We start from the raw sequence: 23,090 nt of genomic DNA, 5'->3' as shown, positions 1-23,090 counted from the left end.
CAAAGAGCCGATCCACCCATGATCCGTACGGGGTGCACGAATACTTGGTGGTCCCGCTTGATCAAGATGAAGCTAATGAGATCTACGACGATTTAGGGTTTTCACCGCATAATCGGATCATCCTACTCCGAGGTTGGGCCTTGCGGCCACGCACGGTGCTCGTAAGCCGATCCTAAACAAGGCCGGAAAACCAACATGAAGTTGATCCTAGGAACATCCCGTTTAGGACTTGCGAACGCCACCCCACGTGCCACCTGGATCCTCCCCCTTTGTAAGGCCTAACTATTGCAGATATTAAACTAATCCTTGTAGAACAAGGAGCAATCGTAACGGATCAGATCTACTAAATAATGATCAAGCGGTGCCGCCCCACGCCTGAGACAGGCGTGAGGGCGGCTAGATATGCAAGGGTTGCACTACGTAAGCATGCTTAAACGAAGAACAATGCTAACCCTAACACATCTAATGATAACTACGTTGCTCGCCATCAAAAACGCTTCGAGTACGAGCAACGCATGAACAACGTGGGGCTTGTGCTGCCTAGATCGCAAGATGCGATCTAGGCAGCATGTCGCTACCTGATAGAAACCCTCGAGATGAAGGAGTTGGCGATGCGCCGAGATTGGTTTGTTTTGGGGTTGAACGTGAGTTGTTGTTTATTCCATAAACCCTAGGTACATATTTATAGTCCAGGGGACTTTCTAATGTGGGCGTGCACTAAACCGTGCACGAGTAAGATTCTATCTCTAAACTAAAATGCGATCTAATATGTTACAGATACACGGGCAATTAAGCCCAACTTGGTATAAAAGGCCGATTCATGTAATTTTCCACGTATATTTCCTTAAGCCCATCTTGACTGCGGCCCACCTCCGACTTGGTCAAATCTTGGTGATAACAGAAGGTTTAACAAGACTTGAGTGTATCTGACACTCAATGAGTAAAAACACATGAGTGATCACGAATAATATGTACACAATCAGATATCATGTGTTATAAAGTGTTATGAGCATATACCAGAATGATTCATATGATGATCATTGGACGACAATAAGAATATCCTTGAGTACTTTAGAAGAACTAAGGATGTATATATATATATTTTTGTATGAAGAAATGACAAACAAATCGCTGTAAGGTGTTACACCGATATTGGTTTTGTCACATATAAAATATAATTTCAATCTCAAATTAGACTAAGTGTTGTTTAAAAGGTAGCACAATGAGCTAGAAGTTGTCTATGCTAGATTTAGAAGAGTTCTAAATATTGTGACGGATTCTACAAAAGAAGGCAGAGTATGTCATTATTTTGACAATGACAAAGGATGTTAAGTCAAGAGGTTCTTTGAGAACTTGGTGTAGTTCCAACAGAGTCAGAACTTTGAAACTATATTGTGTGTGACAATATTAGTGACATATTTCAGACAGCGGAATTAAGGTTCCACCAGAAGATCAAACATATTTAAATGCCAACTCATTTGGAAATGAGTGATACTTTGAGACGCAAATGAATTACAAAATACATACGTTTCTGAGCATGTCAGATCCGATGACTAAAAACCTCTCCCGTGAGCAATACATGATAAAGCACCGGAAGGCCAAGGTGTTATATCTTTACAAATGTAAACTAGATTATTGACTCTAGTGCAAGTGGGAGACTGAAGGAGATATGCCCTAGAGGCAATAATAAAGTGGTTATTATTTATATCTTTATGTTTATGATAAATGTTTATATATCATGCTATAATTGTATTAACCGAAACATTAGTACATGTGTGATATGTAGACAAACAAGAAGTCCCTAGTATGCCTCTTAAACTAGCTTGTTGATTAATGGATGATTAGTTTCATAATCATGAACATTGGATGTTATTAATAACAAGGTTATATCATTATATGAATGATGTAATGGACACACCCAATTAAGCGTAGCATAAGATCTCGTCATTAAGTTATTTGCTATAAGCTTTCGATACATAGTTACCTAGTCCTTATGACCATGAGATCATGTAAATCACTTATACCGGAAAGGTACTTTGATTACACCAAACACCACTGCGTAAATGGGTGGCTATAAAGGTGGGATTAAGTATCCGGAAAGTATGAGTTGAGGCATATGGATCAACAAGTGGGATTTGTCCATCCCGATGACGGATAGATATACTCTGGGCCCTCTCGGTGGAATGTCGTCTAATGTCTTGCAAGCATATGAATGAGTTCATAAGAGACCACATACCACGGTACGAGTAAAGAGTACTTGTCGAGAAACGAGGTTGAACAAGGTATGGAGTGATACCGAAGATCAAACCTCGGACAAGTAAAATATCGCGTGACAAAAGGAATTGGTATCGTATGTGAATGGTTCATTCGATCACTAAAGTCATCGTTGAATATGTGGGAGCCATTATGGATCTCCGGATCCCGCTATTGGTTATTGGTCGGAGTGAGTACTCAACCATGTCCGCATAGTTCACGAACCGTAGGGTGACACACTTAAAGTTGGATGTTGAAATGGTAGTACTTGAATATGGAATGGAGTTGGAATATTTATTCGGAGTCCCGGATGAGATCCCGGACATCACGAGGAGTTCCGGAATGGTCCGGAGAATAAGATTCATATATAGGATGTCATTTATGTGAATTAAAATGTCGCGGAAGGTTCTATGGAAGGTTCTAGAAAAGTCCGGAAGAAACCACCAAGGAAGGTGGAGTCCACATGGGACTCCACCTCCATGGCCGGCCAGCCCTAGATGGGGTGGAGTCCCAAGTGGACTCCACCATAGGGGGCCGGCCACCCCCCACATGGGAGGTGGAAATCCCACCTTTGGGTGGGAGTCCTAGTTGGGCTAGGTTTCCCTCTTATGGAAGGTTTTTGATTCGGGTCTTATTCGAAGACTTGGACACCAACACTTGGGGATCCACCTATATAATGAGGGGCCAAGGGAGGGGGCCGGCCACCCCCAAGCACCACAAGGTGGCCGCACCACTAGATGGCCGGCGCCCCCTCCCAAACCCTAGCCGCCCTCTCTCCTCTATAGTTCCCGCACGCTTAGCGAAGCTCCGCCGGACTTCTCCACCACCACCGACACCACGTCGTCGTGCTGTCGGATTCAAGAGGAGCTACTACTTCCGCTGCCCGCTGGAACGGGGGAGGTGGACGTCGTCTTCATCAACAACCGAACGTGTGACCGAGTACGGAGGTGCTGCCCGTTCGTGGCGCCGGAACCGATCGTGATCAAGATCTTCTACGCGCTTTTGCAAGCGGCAAGTGAACGTCTACCGCAGCAACAAGAGCCTCATCTTGTAGGCTTTGGAATCTCTTCAAGGGTGAGACTCGATACCCCCTCGTTGCTACCGTCTTCTAGATTGCATCTTGGCTTGGATTGCGTGTTTGCGGTAGGAAATTTTTTGTTTTCTATGCAACGTTATCCTACACATAGGCTCGGCTTGGGACTTGAATCTTGTTTTTGTCCGTATCTTCTATCTCCTCGGTAGCAGGCGGTGCAGAATCGATGCCATCCAGGAGGCCCATGGCCTGCGCACAATGAAAGGCCGGCAGAACCTGGGTCTTCCAGAAAAGGTGGTTGTCCCGAGAGAGCTTCTCTGATGGTGGCGATCCAAGAGCAGCGATCAGGCTCGCTGCTGCAGTAGTCGGCGATGTGAAGTTGACACCGACATGATGATGATGTGATTGGCGACGGCAAACGTGCAGTCGGGCTAGGGTTTTCTTGTGGTTTTTGGTTTTGTCGATCTAGGTTTTGTGACTCACGATGGCAGAAGGCGATCGGAGATCGAAGTGGTGTTTTCTTGGGCTCTCGATGGCGAGGGGCGATCGGAGAGGTTTTGTGTATCTGGTTTTTCTGGCTTTTGTTTGATGGTTTTTGGTCCTTCACCAGCGAGAGGATCACCGGCGGGTGAGGTTTCGAAGCGGCGGCTGCTCTTACGCTATGGGAGGAGGCAGCTCTGATATCATGTTAATTTGCTAGGGTTGGAACCGTACCCTCTTCCTGGGCCGGGGTGCGTGTTTATATAGGTGTGGAAAAGCCCCACACGTAGCACTTACAAACTCTTGTATTACATGATGTTTAACACATGTACTATGGCGTTGGCGTCTGCTTGAATCCTTGAACCCCTTGTAAATTACTAGTTGATGTACTAATTTTCTGAAGGTCTCATTACATTTCTCTGTAACTAAGGATTAACCCCTTGCAAATTATATTGATGGGAATAAGTAAAGTCTGCTCTTCTCGTCTTATCAAATTGCAATTTCCTTCGGATCGATCTGACATTTTTCTATTTTGCCGGAGGACAAAGGTTTTGGTTCGTAGCATTGATATTGACATTATCATGCTTCAGTGAGGTAATATGGAGCACACTTTTTTTTTTGTGAAAGAATATGGAGCACACTTACATACCTACTTAATCGCATTCAGTGTCAGTGGTTCAGTTACATGTCAGCTCACTTGCCCACTTCAAGATTCTCCCTGACTGACAGTAGTATTTTACAACGTCATACTAGCATGATAGACGGTACTTCAGATTCAGAATACATCATTCTTTGTTAGTCTACTTCATGTGCCATGGAGTTCAGATTCAGAGTAAGAGTTCTCACAACTAGAGGACAGACAGTGATTTATTTTCCAAGATAGATGAAGATGGCTTAATCATGTCTCTTGGCAGCCATGAAATAGATGCAAGGTCTTATGGTGTTAAAATGCGAATTCGGTTATATTATTCCCATAAGTTGGGCATCCACTACGGTACTACTGTGTCAAGCGTTTTGCCGAGCTGAAGCAAGAGCCCCTGGTTTCCAGAAAGGAGCAGTTGTATCAAGAATTCACATGATACATAATGAGCTTTGAGCTGGCAGATGATGTACAATATTCTATACCTATCTTGCTGTTTATTAAGCCCATAGTTTTGCCGGTGCAAAACTATATCACTCATTACTCATTTCAGTGGTGATATGCTCTCTTGCAAGTCTCCAACCGTCAAGCAGTGTAACGACTAACGAGCACATTCCAAGATACATGCCAGCTAGGTCGCGCCATATTATTTTTTAAACGGGAGCAAAAACTTTGCTCCAATCTATTATTTAAGATGGAGTTTGAAAAAATAAAAAGTAGAAGATAAAATCACAAGGCAATTTGTCTCACGGCATCAGGTCACTGAAACGTTTGGTTTGGTACCCGCCATCACCCAAAGTTTAGCTTATCTCTTAATCTTGTTGAGGATGGCTAAAGGAGGGGCGTGCTTGTTATGGAAGACGCCTGTATTGCGCTAGTTCCAAAATTTTCATGAAGTAAGCAAAGCAAGATTCAGAGTTAATCCATACGCCATCTTAATCCACCATCTATCATAAGGCCGGCCATTGTTGAATATAAAGAGCATCAAGCCAGACCCAATCTTTGATGAAACCCCAAATGAGCATGGTGTAGTGGCAATTAGCATAGGCCGGGGGCAAACTCCACAATTCGGTCTTCCACGTTTTGCTAACCGGTCGGCCATCCAAAGCTTGTTTTTTTACGACGAACCAAACATATAATTTTATATTTGGTGGTGCCTAAACCTTCCACACTTTTTCATTCATGTTGGTACATGTGACCCCAAGGAATTACGCCTTGTAGGCCGCTGCCATCATGTATTCCCCATTTGAGGATAGCTTCCAAGTTTTGTTGTCCTCCACTTTGCTCTCGCGTTGGATATGAGTAAGTTGCATCCAAAGCTCGGCGTATTGAGCGGCGTGGTTGAAGGAGACAACTTCATTCATGTTGATCTTGCCAATCCAAGCATTGTTCTTCATGGTTTTCTTGATACTCCATGGCTTCGATCTCTTGGATATTGAGAAAATTAGAAGGGAAATGTCCTTCTAAGCCTTCCCATGTAGCCAAGGAGCCTCCCAAAAGGGAGTTGTTTGCTCATTGCCGGCCTTGATGGAGGTGGTGGTATAGAATAAGCTCATGTCCTCGGGGGTGCAAGGATTTTCCGAAGCCATCGAAATTTTATTGTTATGATTTGACTCTAGCCATGGCCAACTCAATCTTAGTGCCCTTGCAAACTTATCATTGTGGAGGACACCAAGGCCTCCGAGCACCTTGGGACGACACACCGTTTCCCGATTTACTTTGCATTGTACGCTGGTGGTTTTGTCCTTAACTGACAAAAACAAAGGCCCTCTATAACTTGTTGATATAAGCAATGGTGCCCGGAGGTACAATAACGAGTGTCAAGTGATAGATGGCTTGAGGGTATAATCACCGATGTAACTAGAGCGGAGCAACCGGCTGTGGTGACTATATTTCCATCTGAATTTACTAATTTCCGGGCGACCTTGTTCTTAAGACGTTGAAAAATCACTCTCAGCCAAGAAAAAGAATAGAACTAAACCAATTTCCATGCCTAACCGGCCGGGTCGGCATCAAGTGATAGATGGCTTGGGGGTATAATAACCGATGTAACCAGAGCGGTGTGACCGGCTGTGATGACTATATTTCCATTTCAAGTTACTAAATTCCGGGCGACCTTGTTCTTAAGACGTTGAAAATTCACTCTCGATCGAGAAAAGTAAAAAAGAACTAAACCAATTTCCATGCCTAACTGGCTGGGTCGGCATCGACATAAAACTATACGTCTCCAGACCCAAATTTGCACAGCATAGGCTGAAAAATGTGCAACTTGGTTGAATGATTAAGCCTGAGTATTTTTAGAATTTTAAACCGAGAACGAGTTTAAGGAGCAGACAGGCTTTGCCGTGGTGCTGTCCGAATGGCACGCAGAGCACTCAATTTGTAACGTTCTTGTGTACCACAACTGTGTGCCGATCTAATCTAGCGGCCGGCAGATTCAGACTTGACACACGAGTAATGGCTCATGTGAACTGGATCATACACCGAACCCTCCCGCCTCCGTGCATGAATACACAGCGATTGTCGTTTGTCAACTTGGTATTGAAGGGACAAGTAGGCATCTGCACAGTGGTCGATTGCCACTGCAGTTCTCGTTTTGGACGGTGCTCTGCCTCTCCTCCGGGAAGAAATGAGCGGCCATGCGTTCATGGGGGTACTTGTGTTTCCCTTCGGAGACACATGGCATGTCCCGAGCAGCACGTACGGTGACCGACGCTCATGTGTGCTCAGAGCTCCAGGTTATTAGCTTCGTGTTAAGTACTCTCCCAAGGTTTACTACCTTTATGCTTCATGTAAATTAAGCTCTAAGACCATGAGAGTGGCGATACGTAGGCCAAACTACACGTAGGCCATTTTTTGAATCTATGAAAATTTTATTATGAACATGTCAAAAAAATTGAAATTTTTTCATGATATATATAATATTGTAATCTACATATGTGTAAATTTCAAAATGAATATGTTATATTTTGGAGTCAACAAAATTAACGAATCTTGATTTTATCATTGGTGAATAGTAATTAATAAATAGTACACTATAGTTTTGTCATTTTGTGACATTTTGTCATTTTTACTGAGGACAAAATGCACCATATTTCAATCTGAAAATTTACAAATTGATAGATTCCAACATTCTCTATATCTATGTATTTTTTAAAAAAAATTCTGGAACTACAAAGTCAAAAGTTTTAAATTTTTTGAAAAAAAAAAACCAGGCTACATGTAGCCCATACTACAAAAGAGGTTTTCCCTAAGACCATGCCCTACGGTGGTGCGATTCAAGTAAAAGAACAATTTGACCCGATTCTGCTGCTATATATTGAGCCGCTTGTGACAGTAAATGTGGGGACCACTTTCTAAAAAGTGTGCATGTGATTGGCTTCTTCTTTCCATGTGTCAGCTATCCTAGGCGTTGAACCAAACCAATTTTTGTGTCCCTTATGTTATCAAACAACAAAGATCGATGTTCTACTATGTATCAGGCCGCGTCATAGGCCTCTCTAAACCGCTTTTCCTGCACATAGTGGATAGTTTAAGATACACAATCCGCTCTATCTTCTTTGCTAGCAGCCAAGTTGTTAAAGTTTTATTGTCTCACATCCTTCAGGTCGACCATGAGAGTAATTTTCTGAAACAAGGAAAAAGACTTATCATTTTTATTGATTAAGGTGAAGTTTCAAGAGGTCTTACAAACCAAGTCTTGACAAAAGCAGTCAAGGACAAAATACAAATTAACCTACTCTCGTGGCATAATGTTAGTAATTTCCTTAGCCCCGACCAAACTCCACATATTCACCTCTTCTTCGATCTCTGAGTTGTCTATAAACACCCACTCGTTTTTTTTTCCTTTGAAACTTTCCATGAGACAAGCATTGCCATGGAAGCTAGGGCCATCCGATTGACTCCACTTGTGAATAGCCCCTCTCCACCAACCTTTCACACTTTGAAAAGTGACCCAATCTTGTGGTTTAATATCAACGAGACCAAGCCATGCCTATAGTGAAATGGCATTTGAAAAGGAGGTGCAAGACCGATTCTTGCATCAGAGTATTAACTGGTCGTGGCCTCGTGGTGCTCACTCTAAGATATGTGTTCACTAACCACTACTGGTTGCAATTTACTAACTTTAAAAATGTTCCTCCTCTCACGAAATCACTATAGTTTTGTGGAAATTCTCAACTCTGATAATCAGCCTTGAATTCAGTGTGAATAGCCTAACTTGGTCGGTGTAATTAGAATAATTAGCATCTTTTTGAGGAAGCCTTCAACACAGCGTCTGTAGTCCAACGGTTAGGATAATTGCCTTCCAAGCAATAGACCCGGGTTCGACTCCCGGCAGACGCAGTTTGCTCTCATTTATTTGAAAAAAGGCATTCTCTTGTACGTACTTTCCCTTAAATTTTGACTGTCGTTGTTGCTTTTTTCTCCTTCAGTTTGATTGCCCTAGTTTGCTTATTTTGTCCTTCAATTTGATCGCCGTTGTTGGCTTTTTTTTCTTCCAAACAGAAGAACAAAATGCACCAATCTTTTTTTTTTTGACAGGAAAATGCACCAATCTTGATCAAAGATGAGACATTTAATTTAAAACGGAGAAAGTACCGAAGATTACTATTAGACTTCATGTTACTCCCGGCAGACGCAGTTTGCTCTCATTTATTTGAAAAAAGGCATTCTCTTGTACGTACTTTCCCTTAAATTTTGACTGTCGTTGTTGCTTTTTTCTCCTTCAGTTTGATTGCCCTAGTTTGCTTATTTTGTCCTTCAATTTGATCGCCGTTGTTGGCTTTTTTTTCTTCCAAACAGAAGAACAAAATGCACCAATCTTTTTTTTTTTTGACAGGAAAATGCACCAATCTTGATCAAAGATGAGACATTTAATTTAAAACGGAGAAAGTACCGAAGATTACTATTAGACTTCATGTTACTCCCGGCGGACGCAGTTTGCTCTCATTTATTTGAAAAAAGGCATTCTCTTGTACGTACTTTCCCTTAAATTTTGACTGTCGTTGTTGCTTTTTTCTCCTTCAGTTTGATTGCCCTAGTTTGCTTATTTTGTCCTTCAATTCGATCGCCATTGTTGGCTTTTTTTCCTTCCAAACAGAAGAACAAAATGCACCAATCTTTTTTTTTTGACAGGAAAATGCACCAATCTTGATCAAAGATGAGACATTTAATTTAAAACGGAGAAAGTACCGAAGATTACTATTAGACTTCATGTTAAGTTAAAAGTCATTACGCTTCGGGTTATTAAGCTCAAAGATAAATGAATCTGCTCATGTTCTTTGCTAGCATTAGCAACTAGCTTGCTATAGTTTTATTGTCTTCTACCTTTCCCATCGCCATCGATTGATTATTTTTATGATCGGGATGGAGTTGTCTAGGTTGTGTGCGACTGGTTCTTTTTTCCTCTCGATCGGATCATTTTTCCTATCGGGACTGAGCTGGGTTGCATGAATGATTCGAGTTTGCTCGCATTAATTTGAAAAAAGGCATTCTCTGGTTCATCTTTTTCCCTTCAATTTTGACTGTCGTTGTTGCTTTTTTTCCTTCAATTTAATTGCCCTAGTTTGATTATTTTGTCCTTCAATTCGATCGCCATTGTTGGCTTTTTATTCTTCCAAACAGAAGGACAAAATGCATCAATCTTGATCAAAGATGGGACATTTAATTTAAAACGGAGAAAGTAATGAAGATTACAATTAGACTTCATGTTAAGTTAAAAGTCGTTACGCTTCGGGTTATTAAGCTCAAAGATAAATGAATCTGCTCGTGTTCTTTGCTAGCATTAGCAACCAGCTTGCTATAGTTTTATTATCTTCTGCCTTTCCCATCGCCACCGACTGATTTTTTTTATCGGGATGGAGTTGTCTAGGCTGTGTGCGACTGGTTATTTTCTCCTCCCGATCGGATCATTTTTCCTATCGGGACTGAGCTAGGTTGCATGAATGATTCGAGTTGGTCTGAAGCTTTTACATGCTAGAGGAAATTTTGGTCCATGTAGGCATACCATCACCACCTATTACAATTTAATAATAAAGATTTTTTCCTTCAATCTCATCGATGTTTTTTTTTTGCTTTCAATTTGATAGCAGTTGTTAGCTTTTTTATTATTATTATTTATTCCAAATAGAAGGAAAAAATGCAATAATCTAGATCAAAGCCAAGACACTTAATTTGAACGGAGAAAATACTAAATAGTAGTATTACATTTCAAGTTAAGTGTAAAAAGAAGATTACACTCCATGTTAATTAAGCTCAAAGATACACGAATCTGCTCATCTTCTTTGCTAGCTTGCTAAAGTTTTATTTTCTCCTGCCCTTCCTATCGCCCATCGGAGTAATAACCTTGTCGTGATTCGCACTTCTTACTCTAAGATATTTGTTCACTAACCACTACTAGTTGCAATTTTGTGCCTTCAGATTCGGTGTGAATATGGTGTGAAATTCTCAATTCTTCTTTGTATAAAAATATTTAGGCCCTTGTCGTACTCTCGAAACAAAAAGGAGGGATTTGGTGTGAATAAACTAGCTTGAGCACTGTAATTAGAACAATAATGATCTCCTTGATTGTACATTCATCCCAGCGTCTGTAGTCCAACGGTTAGGATAATTGCCTTCCAAGCAATAGACCCGGGTTCGACTCCCGGCAGACGCATTTTTCTATCTCTATCTCTTGTTTTTCTGTACCTCATGCATAGCAATCGAGCCCACTGTCCAGTTCTTTTGTTCCTCTCATTTTTTCCTTCAGTTTGATCGTCGTTTTTTGCTTTGTTTGCTCCTTTTTTTAATTCAATTTGATAGCCGTTGTTGGCTTTTTTTTTGCTTGTTCGAACCAGAAGGACAAAATGCACTGTAATCCGTGCAACTCGGTGACCAAAAATATCTATCCATCTACCTCAAAAGTCCAGAGACGAACAATCTGCCAGAAAAGCGTGCCGGATCATGTGCCTGATCTCGCCGGCAACCCGCATGTTCGTGCATCTGATCTCGTTCGCGGCATTGCTCGCCGCACCTCAGCCGGGACGAGACGATCCGTCGCCCACGCGAGGCGCGCGCAGCGCGCTGCGCGATTCCTGGCCGCAGAAGCGGGTGGCCCTAGACGATGCCGTGGGCGCCATGGACGATGCCGTGGGCCGCTGCCGATCAAATTCTTGACGCCGGAGGTGTCCATTGGGGCAGCCTCCATCGCTGTCTGAACCCCTCTCTATCCACTCACCGGTCCTTGATCTCAGTCCCCGATCGCGCTTATCGGTCGTAAGTTCTTGCTAATCCGCCATTGCTGGCGCCGAATGATTGAGTTCAAATCCACGAGCGGTCAAGCACATGAGGATGGATCGACGCCCATGCGGCGGTGTCTCCGTCCCTGGGCAATTGTACACGAGCTGAATTCGCCATGGATGCCGCTCGTGGGGTCGCGCCCATTTGTATTGTCCAGTTGTCACCGCCGCTGCAGAGCGTGCAACTTGGCTTTGAGAACGCATCGATCGCGAGGGAGCAGGCGTTGGATCGCTGTGACGCGAACACACGACAGCCACAGGTTCTTAATTCTGAAGCGGGTTATCCATGTCTATATCCTTCACATCGAGCGTGGACGCATCTTGTGTTCATCATCAGAAACTTTCAGCAAGTCCTTGACGATGAAAAAAATTTGATAAAAAAATGAATCCCACTAACAGATTTTGCCAGTTTGTGTCACTCCGGATGTACGGATGTGCACTGTCATGAGTATTTAACAAACTACTTTACTGTTTTGTTTGTGTTAATTGGTTTTTGCCCTGCGGTTTAAGATTGAGACCAACCCACAAGCTCAGATATTCAGTTTTAAGTCTGGCTCGAATGATAATCTTCTGTGAAATGCAAACTTGTCACTTCAAAAGCACACATAACTACTCAACAAGAAACGATATGAGAGCCCAACTTTAGACCTTTCGAGTGTCCATATTAGCCGCATATGTCATCTCAAGTGGACTCATCCTAACGAGAAAGCTACAGGCCTGAGAACACTCATGTGCCAGTGTTCCTTGGTCATCAACACACACGAAACAGAACAAATTAATTCCACTTCAGGAGGTTTAACAACTGACAGCACGCAGAAAAATATAGTACTAGTTATTGACTCCACTACTATATATAGCAACAGCATTGTTGAGCTGCTGCAAACTGCAACACAAAGCTAGCCACCACTCATCCACACTCACACTGACACTAGCTAGCTAGTTTGACGGCTGAAGCAAATACTGCAAAGTACACTTCCTCTAGTACAAGTAGCTAAGCTGCTAGCACCATTTTCGAGCGAGGTGAATGTCATTGCCATGGGCGGGAAGCTGCAGCAGCTGATGTCGAGGCTCCACCTGGCCAAGGGCGGAGGCGGGAGGGGCGGCGCCGCCGTGCCGAGGGGCCACTTCGCGGTGTACGTTGGCGAGTCCAGGGCGCGGTTCGTGGTGCCCACGGCGTACCTCAGGCACCCGGCGTTCGTGGCGCTGCTGGAGAGCGTGGAGGAGGAGTTCGGCTTCGACCACCACGGCGGCTCCGGAATCACCATACCGTGCTCCGAGAGCGACTTCGTCGAGCTCGTCGGCAGCCTGGGCTCGTCGTCACCGTCGTCGTGGCGGCATTGATTGCGTTTCTTCCTCGCCGTCGACGAGGAGATCTTGTTCATTTTCCTTTTTTTCGTGGCAGTGGCACTATGTACATAGCTGTCTTCTACCGTCGTGGCAAGTCTGCATGCATGCGCCAATGTTCTAACAGCATCTCTCCAGCCGTCTCCCCGACGACGTCTTTTTTATCCGGATAGACAAAAACGGCCTAGTCGCGCCCCCGGCTCCTCGATTTTATCTGGATTAGGCCTTTCATCCGTCCGGAGAGCTCAGGCCATCCCTAGCCCCCGAGGAGCGCTCGGAGACTCCGGACGAGAGAAAAGCGCGGGAACCGCCGAGAAAGTTTCCCGCGCGACTGGTGGTCCCAACTTGTCGGCGAGAGAGACCGGTCGTCGTCATCATCGCATCGTCTTCCGCGCGCTGGAAAAGCCTGCCGCCGGTCAGTCTTCGCCAGACACGTCGTTTCCACGCGGCGAGTTAATGTCGTCGCCTCGGTTTCACGCGCATCGACCTCTATTTATCGCGAAACTACCGCGTCTGGCCGCATTCACCACGCTCACTGTGCTCAATCTTCCCCAATCTTCCCCAACCTCGAGCGAGAGCTAGCGGCGAACAAACAATGGCGAACGATGGTGCGGTCAACAATGGCTTCGGCCGCCGCTCTCTCCACCAATGGGAGGGCCGGCTTCTCCACATGGCGGGCTACCCGGCGCCGCCGGACTTCCGCGCGCCGGGAGGATGGCGACTCAGCGCGGGCAGTGTCCCGATCCCACCGCCGCCGATGACTCGGGCCGCCCTCGAGGCGGAGATCGACGCGGTGCTCGTCACTCTCAGTGACGAGCAACACGCGGATCCGTGCTTCTACCCGACAACTACGACTCGTGGAGCGACTTCTTCCGGCGCAGGTACGAGCACGAGCTCACCCCGTATGACGGCCCTCCTCCTCCTCCGGCAAGGAACAACACCGCCGGCCGCCGCCGGTGGTGGAGCGTGCCTAACCGAACCCTCGCCAATGTGCTCGCGCACATCGAGGATGGGAACTCCCCAGTTCTGGGGATGCCACCGCCGGAGGCGGCTACCGTGTCACGTCGACATGGTAGTTCCTGGACGCCGAGGAGGATGGGACGTCCTCCTCCTCGTCAGGATCCAGATCCGCCTCTCGGTCCAGCGGATCGGCCCCACGCTACCCCGTCAAGCAGGAGCCGGCGACGCCGCGATACCCCGTCAAGCAGGAGCCGACGTCTCCGACGCCGACACGAGGGCGCAGCAGCGGCGCCCTCGTCATCCGCGACCAGCCGGCGCCGGCTTCTCCATCGCGCGGGCGAAAGAGGAAGACCGCGAAGAAGGAGGCCGCCGCCACCTCCGCCGCCAACCAGCTCGCCGAGGAGGAGGCAAAGCGCGCGGAGGATGCCGCGATGGAGGAAGCGATCGCCAGGTCGCTGCAGGACCTGGTGCCCGCCGACAACACCCTGCCCATCGACGCCGCGCTGGAGTGGTCCAGGCGGGACTGGGAGCGCCAGGAGGCGGAGCAGCAGCGGCGGCTGCTGGACCTAGCCGCCGCGCGGCGACTCGCCGCCTCGGCAAGGAACGCCGCGTCCAGGCCCGTCGAGCTGATCAAGCTCGAATAGAGCAGCGACGACGACCTCTACCGACCGATGCCACCACGCGCCGGCGACCCTGGCCAGGGTTCGAGCCGCTGGTACGAGGCGCCGCCGCCCCAGAACGCTGGCAACTCCAGCGACGACGACGACGGCGGCGACTACACGGCCTTCTACCGCCATTTGGGCATGTAGAAGGCCGCTTTTAGTTTGCCTAACACCGAATTCAAATATATGTACGAATTCGGTCTATTTATGTACGAACTCGCCTATATATGTTAAATACCATTAAATTTTGCTTATGTTTAAATGAGTTTCGCTCATTTTATCTGAATTCGTCGTATTTTGTCGAAAACTTACATCCATTCTAGACTCGCTGCTAGGAAAAATGGGCTCCCCAGACTAAAAATTACATCCATCCGGCGCTAAATAGCGCCGGATTTGGACGTGGGGAGCCCAACGGCTGGGATGCTCAATTCAGGCATTGTGGAGCAGCTAGTGGAATGTTTTTTTATTACGACGGGCCATGTTTCGATCCGATGGATCTGATCCGTATTTAAGTCCAGATATAGGATAGATGGATTTAAAATGATATTTGAATTTCATGGGGAACAACCGAAATTTTGTCTAAAACTGGAACACTGAGTTCGGTATGAACTAGTAAAAAAAGGAATTTATTTTTGTTTCAAGCTGGGGTTAGAAATAATTGCTCATTAAGAATAACATTAACAAAATATCTGCTCAATGCAGGCATGGTGTAACCCATGATGTGGTCGAAGAAGATGTGCAGCAGTGCCCACGGCACTACCCTCCTGGTAGTCGGCAGTGGTCACCGGTCTTCGCCTCTCTTAGAGCATCTTCAACCGGCCGACCCAAACGGACGTGTTTTTGCGTCCGATTTTGGCTGTTTGGGTCGCCTTCCGGAGACGCGGACAGATGAGGACGTCTGTGGCTTTATTTTTTCCCCAACGCGCAGTGAGACGCATTCCTATTCCTCTTCTCCAGCTCTATACTACTACTAGCCCAGGGACCCTGCCCCGCCATGCCACAGCTCCGTCCCCGCCCGTGGCCGGCCCGGCGGCGCCCGCCCCGCCCGCGCACGCCTCCGCCCGCCCCCGCCCGTGGCCGGCGCGGCCGGCGGCGCCCCGCCCGCCCGCGCACGCTCCCGCCCGTGGCCGGCGCCGCCGGAGGAGCTCCGCCCTCGCCCGCCCCGCCCCGCCCGTGGCCGGCGCCGCCCCTCCCCGCCCGCGCACGTCCCCGCCCGTGGCCGGCGCCGCCGGAGGAGCTCCGCCCTCGCCCGCCCCGCCCCGCCCGCGGCCGGCGCCGCCCGCCCCGTCCGCGCACGCCCCCGCCCGTGCACGCCCGTGGCCGGCGCGGCCGGAGGAGCTCCGCCCTCGCCGTGGGCGCTCGGCCCTGTCCGCCGTCGTTCGACGTCGCCGGCGCGGCTCCAAGCTCGCCGCGGGCGCGCGGGCCCGTCCGCCGCCGTTCGACGTCCGGCGAGTTCCGGCAGGTGTGAAAAAAAGGGAGACGGCGGCGACGGTTGCTCCATGAGTAGGCGACGTCGGCAGTGCACGAGGCGAGCCAATCTCCAGCGGCTGTACCAACAATTTTCATGGGGGAAAGGAGGACAGAGGAGAGAGAATGATGTGGGGTCTATTGGGTTGGTTTTGTCTCTCTGTCAAATGGGCCAGAACGCGTGTCCGGCCGGACAGAATGGACGCGCGCTCGTGTCCGCCTCGACCCAAATCGCTCCAATATTTGCGTCAGTTTTGGGTCAAACCGGACGCTGGGAGGGTCCGTTTTTAAGATGGGTTGCCCCGTTGGGTGCAGTTTTAACCCAACCGGACGCTGGGAGGGTCCGTTTTTGGGTTTGGGTCTCCGCGTTGGAGATGCCCTTAGCACCTCAACTGGATCTAGTCTTTTTTTTTTTGACATAACATACCGCTTTATTGATCAAAAAACATCAATACAAAGAGTTTTACGGATGCATTCCGGACAGAACTAAAAACCTCACTAGAAGGAAAAGAACGACAAGACTGAGCTAAACAATGTGCTGCTCCATTGAGATTTCACTTCACGTGGACAAAGGAGACCTCCGTGAAGGCACAAAACATTGACTTGATTTCACCCACTAGGATGCCCACCTGAGAGCGATCCAGGGTAGAGGAATGCAGACGTTGGACCAAGGACAAGCAGTCCGTCGCAAAGATTACCTTGTCCAACTCCTTCTCCCTCGCAAGAGACACCGCCCGAAGTAGAGCTAGAGCTTCAGCAAACTCAGGTGACGAAAACCCTTGTAGCTGTTGGCGACAAGCACCAATGCATTGGCCACGATGATCACGAATCACCACTCCTGCCCCCATACTTTTGGTGTCTTCGAAAAGAGCTGCATCAGAGTTGATCAAAACCGTACCCGGTGGATCTAGGTTCTGGACATGACTTTTTATGTAGATTGTTAGTTTACACGGAGTCATTTCCCTTTTATACTTAGGCGCTAAAGAGATGGGACGGGGACCAAGTTGTTAATATTTGTTGCCTCCAATTAGGGTGAGTACGTGGGATTCTCCATTTTCTTTTAGTTTGTTACAAGTGACATATCAAACTCCAACATTCTCCTCCCTTGATTGCAAGGTTAATAAACATCATAGATATCACTCTTAATAAAAATTATATACCAAAATAAAGTGTTGCAATGGCCAATGAAATATCATTGAACCTCTTTATACATAATACATCATTATATCGAAATGGAAAACATAAGACTTCATGAGGGTTGGTTTATTTGGCGGTCCTTATATCCAGGATCAAAAGGCCTCCCATCAACCCACGCCTGCAGCATAATCATGAAATGAGTGACAAGCCTCCGAGAAACTGATCTGTAGAACATACAAATTGTATGTATGTGCTTAACATTAAAAACTTGATCCTGAATTCTATCTTTCACAACATAAAACATAGTGTCAATGATCTTGGCAACACCATTTAACTTGTTACTCACATAGACGACCGCATCTCATAACGTAGTGAGTGGGATTTAAAATGTTTCTACAACCTTAAGTACGGGAATAACCTTTTGACATACTACATGCCCGGTGGCATCATAACATGTCACATAATAGTTTGCATCATTATGATGCCATCAATGCCATTTTGGAGCTTTTCCACGATATAACTCCACATGCGAGGCTGAGGATTTAATATTAAGGGGAAACCTTAATATCTACCCACCTCACAAAAACAATGTCTAATAACCCATAATATTGAGGATGCCATATTTCTTATTTGTGAGCATGCATACTTTATTGCCTTGCATGTTGAAATGACAAGATGTCTCCTAGAGGGGGTGGGGGTAAATAAGCGTTTTAAAAATAATTACGAATTTGTCCGGTAAGAATGAAGAATTAAACTAACATTTATTCTACAAGTGCAAAACCTAAATAAGTTAGGTTTAACTAGGTGCACCAACAAAACCTTAAACTAACCATGATAGTACAAGATATATATACGGAAAAAGCAAGATATAAATACTCTTAGAATGCACTGCATGTGCATGCTACTGAAGTCGTTGATGTTATCTTCCGCAAACCCATCTTTAGGAAAGAAATCTCAACATAAACCTTTTTAGACCTTATGTTGAAGCCACCACGATGCTAGACAACGCCACCGCCCTACGCATGTCCAACATGTCGTGTTCTCCGTCGAGACCCTGTTGCGTCACACTGATGCATGTAAAATGCATACATGAACTTTGTAGATTGTATCAAGATCAGTATTATTATGCAACTTTATTATATTTATTTCTACTAACCTATTAATAGTTGTAAAGTGCATCATTCTTATTTTATACTTTTTTTGTATAAAATAGAAAAATATGGAAGGAAACCGGTTATTATGGTGAAATCTCGAGTTTCCTCAAATCTATCCCTGCAGAATACTTTTCAAAAATTGACACGTAAATCTCCGAAGACAACGTCCAATGAAAAATTTGGTAACACAAAGTTATAGGAAATTTTTTGAGCATGCTTCTAGATAAAAAAAATCGCCCCAAATGGACAACATAAGCTCATTTGAAGCCCAATTACTGTGAAGTCCAGATGCAGTTTCGGGATTCCGAAAGTTGGTGACGTGATTGACACAAACTCTTATCATACTTGATGGCTTTGGCCAAGCCATGACTTTATGAACTCATAAAGGACATATGAAGGGTCCTAGTGATGTCTACGCACGCTTCTATTCCTGTAGACAGTGTTAGGCCTCCAAGAGCATAGGTTTGTAGAACAGCAGCAAGTTTCCCTTAAGTGAATCACCCAAGGTTTATCGAACTCAGGGAGGTAGAGGTCAAAGATATCCCTCTCAAGCAACCCTGCAATTAAGATACAAGAAGTCTCTTGTGTCCCCAACATACCTAATACACTTGTCAGATGTATAGGTGCACTAGTTCGGCGAAGAGATAGTGAAATACAAGTAATATGGATGATTGTAAGTAGTAATTGCAATCTGAAATAAAAATGGCAGCAAGCAAACATGTAACAGAACTTGTTGGAAACGGAGTTTCAATGCTTGGAAACAAGGCCTAGGGATCATACTTTCACTAGTGGACACTCTCAACAATGATCATATAAATAAATAACTTCTCTTCGCTTGTGCTACTTTCAAACACTCTCTTGTTGGATAACAAACACCATTCATTGTGTAGGGCTATAAAAGCACACCTCAAGCCGGAGTAAACAAGCTCCACAACATCCGGAGTTCATATTAAAGTAACCTCTAGAGTGCATAATAGACCGTTGCAATTTAGACCGAGTACTAACATAGCATACACACTCGTCAACGATAGCTATGAAAGGGGGAATAGATCGCATCAATACTATCATAGTAATAGTTAACTTCATAATCTACAAGAGATTACAATCATAACCTACGCCAAGTACTACATGATGCACACACCGTCAACTTTACATCATGGAGGAGGAATAGACTACTTTAATAACATCACTAGAGTAGCACATAGATTAATAGTGATACAAAGCTCATGGTCACATAAAGATCACACCATGGGAGAGAGAGATGAACCACATAGCTACCGGTAGAGCCCTTAGCCTCGGGGGAGAACTACTCCCTCCTCATCATGGGAGACAGCAGCGGCGATGGAGATGGCGGTGGTGTCGAACAGAGATGACTTCCGGGGGCACTTCCCCATCCCGGCGGCGTGCCGGAACAGAGACTTCTGTCCCCCGAAACTTGTCTTCGCGATGGCGGCGGCTACGGAACTCTTCGTGGAATATCATCGGATTGTTTTAGGGTTTTCACGACGGAGAGAATATATAGGCGAAGGGGCGATGTCGGTGGAGCCAGGGGCTCCTTCCCCATAGGTCAGCGTGGCTAGGGGGCCACCCGCGCCGCCATAGGGTGTGGGTCCCCTGCTGCCCTTCCTTGACTCCTCTTCGGTGTTCTGGAAGACTCCGTGGAAAATAGGGTCGTGGGCTTTTGTTTCGTCCAATTCCGATAATATTTCCTGTGTAGGATTTCTGAAACCAAAAACAGTAGAAAACAGGAACTGGCGCTTCGGCATCTTGTTAATAGGTTAGTGCCGGAAAATGCATCAAAACGATATAAAGTATGAATAAAACATGTAGGTATTGTCATAAAACTAGCATGGAACATAAGAAATTATAGATACGTTGGAGACGTATCAAGCATCCCCAAGCTTAGTTCCTACTCGCCCTCGAGTAGGTAAACGATAACAAGGATAATTTCTTAAGTGACATGCTACCAACATGATCTTGATCAATACTATTGTAAAGCATATGAAATGAATGAAGTGATTCAAAGCAATGGTAAATATAATGACTAAACAACTGAATCATATAGCAAAGACTTTTCATGAATAGTACTTTCAAGACAAGCATCAATAAGTCTTGCATAAGAGTTAACTCATAAAGCAATAGATTCTTAAGGTTTTGAAGCAACACAAAGGAAGATTTAAGTTTCAGCAGTTGCTTTCAACTTTCAACATGTATATCTCATGGATAATTGTCAATACAAAGTAATATGATGACTGCAAATAAGCAAGTATGTAAGAATCAATGCACACAGTTGACACAAGTGTTTGCTTCTAAGACAGAAAGAAGTAGGTAAACTGACTCAACATAAAGTAAAAGAAAGGCCCTTCGCAGAGGAAGCGGGGATTACTCATGTGCTAGAGCTTTTTATTTTGAAAACATGGAAACAATTTTGTCAACGGTAGTAATAATTCATATGTGTTATGCATAAAACATCCTATAAGTTGCAAGCCTCATGCATCAAATACCAATAGTGCTCGCACCTTGTCCTAATTAGCTCGGATTTCCATGGATTATCATTGCATTACATATGTTTGAACCAAGTGTCACAAAGGGGTACCTCTATGTCACCTGTATAAAGGTCCAAGGAGATAGATCGCATTTGATTCTCAATTTTGATAAATCTCATCTTGAGGACATCCATACCGGGACAACATAGAAAACAGATAATGGACTCCTCTTTAATGCTTAAGCATTCAACAACAAATAATATACTCATAAGAGATTGAGGATTAATGTCCAAACCGAAACTTCCACCATGATACATGGCTTTGGTTGGCGGCCCAATGTTCTTCTCTAACAATATGCATACTCAAACCATTTAATCATGATAAATCACCCTTACTTCAGATAAGACGAACATGCATAGAAACTCACATGATATTCAACAAAGGTATAACAGTTGATGGCGTCCCCAGAAACATGGTTACCACTCAACAAGCAACTTATAAGAAATAAGATACATAAGCGACATATTCAATACCACAATAGTTTTTTAAGCTATTTTCCCATGAGCTATGTATTGCAAAGACAAGGAATGGAATTTTAAAGGTAGCACGCAAGCAATTTACTTTGGAATGGCAGAGAAATACCACATAGTAGGTAGATATGGTGGACACAAATGGCATAAGTTTTGGCTCAAGGTTTTGGATGCACGAGAAGCATTCCCTCTCAGTACAAGGCTTTGGCTAGCAAGGTTGTTTGCAGCAAACACAAGTATGAACCGGTACAGCAAAACTTACAAAAGAACATATTGCAAGCATTATAAGACTCTACATTGTCTCCTTGTTGTTCAAACACCTTTACCAGAAAATATCTAGACTTTTAGAGAGACCAATCATGCAAACCAAATTTCAACAAGCTCTATGGTAGTTCTTTACTAATAGGTTTAAACTACATGATGCAAGAGCTTAAACATGATCTACTTGAGAACTCAAAACAATTGCCAAGTATCAAATTATTCAAGACCATATACCAATCACCACATGAAGCATTTTCTGTCTCCAACCAAATAGCAATGAACGAAGCAGTTTTCAACCTCGTCATGAACATTAAAAGTAAAAGCGAAGAACACTAGTGTTCATATGAAAAGGCGGAGCGTGTCTCTCTCCCACACATGGATTGCTAGGATCCAAATTTATTCAAACACAGACAAAAATAAAAGCACACAGACGCTCCAAGTAAAGCACATAAGATGTGACGGAATAAAAATATAGTTTCACTAGAGGTGACCTGATAAGTTGTCGATGAAGAAGGGGATGCCTTGGGCATCCCCAAGCTTAGATGCTTGAGTCTTCTTGAAATATGCAGGGATGAACCACGGGGGCATCCCCAAGCTTAGACTTTTCACTCTTCTTGATCATATTATATCATCCTCCTCTCTTGACCCTTGAAAACTTCCTTCACACCAAACTCAAAACAATCTCATTAGAGGGTTAGTGCATAATCAAAAATTCACATGTTCAGAGAGGACACAATCATTCTTAACACTTCTGGACATTACCCAAAGTTACTGAAATTTAATGGAGCAAAGAAATCCACTCAAACACAGTAAAAGAGGCAATGCGAAATAAAAGGCAGAATCTGTCAAAACAGAACAGTCCGTAAAGACGAATTTTTTTTGAGGCACTTAACATGCTCAGATGAAGAAGCTCAAATTGAATGAAAGTTGCGTACATATATGAGGAACACGCATGAATTTTGGCAGAATTTTAAGAGTCTCCTACAGAGTGATCTACTCAAATTCGTGACAGCTAAAAATCTGTTCCTGCGCAGAAATCCAAATCTAGTATCAACTTTACTATCAAAGACTTTACTTGGCACAACAATGCAATAAAATAAAGATAAGGAGAGGTTGCTACAGTAGTAACAACTTCCAAGACACAACAAAACAGTAGCAAAATAAATAAAAACATAAGTTATCTCCCAAGAAGTGCTTTCTTTATAGCCATTAAGATGGGCTCAGTAATTTTAATGATGCACTCGCAAGAAATAAGAGTTGAAGCAATAGAGAGCATCAAAAGTAAATAAGAAACACTTTTAAGTCTAACCCACTTCCTATGAAAAGGAATCTTGTAAATAAACAAGTCATGTAAGCATAATGCAATAAGCATAGGAAGGCAACACAAACGCAACTTCAAGATTTTC

The 23,090-nt window shown here is 44.9% G+C and overlaps 1 protein-coding gene and 2 non-coding genes across 3 annotated transcripts; all 3 read left to right on the top strand.

Annotated features, from left to right (window-relative positions):
- The first annotated feature begins 8,678 nt into the window (after positions 1-8,678).
- TRNAG-UCC lies at positions 8,679-8,750 on the top strand. The gene has a single exon. It is a non-coding gene; the product is annotated as a tRNA-Gly (tRNA).
- A 2,239-nt stretch (positions 8,751-10,989) lies between these two features.
- On the top strand, positions 10,990-11,061 carry TRNAG-UCC. The gene has a single exon. It is a non-coding gene; the product is annotated as a tRNA-Gly (tRNA).
- Positions 11,062-12,718: 1,657 nt separating this feature from the next.
- Positions 12,719-13,024, top strand: LOC124655316 (auxin-induced protein 15A-like). Its single transcript, XM_047194234.1, has one exon. It carries the CDS (start codon positions 12,719-12,721, stop codon positions 13,022-13,024), a length of 306 nt encoding a protein of 101 aa, XP_047050190.1.
- Positions 13,025-23,090: the final 10,066 nt, after the last annotated feature.

The sequence above is a fragment of the Lolium rigidum genome, chromosome 1, assembly GCF_022539505.1.
Source record: "Lolium rigidum isolate FL_2022 chromosome 1, APGP_CSIRO_Lrig_0.1, whole genome shotgun sequence".
Classification (NCBI taxonomy): Eukaryota; Viridiplantae; Streptophyta; class Magnoliopsida; order Poales; family Poaceae; genus Lolium; species Lolium rigidum.
Note: the sequence above shows the minus strand (reverse complement) of the source record. Positions and strands in the feature narration are given on the sequence as shown.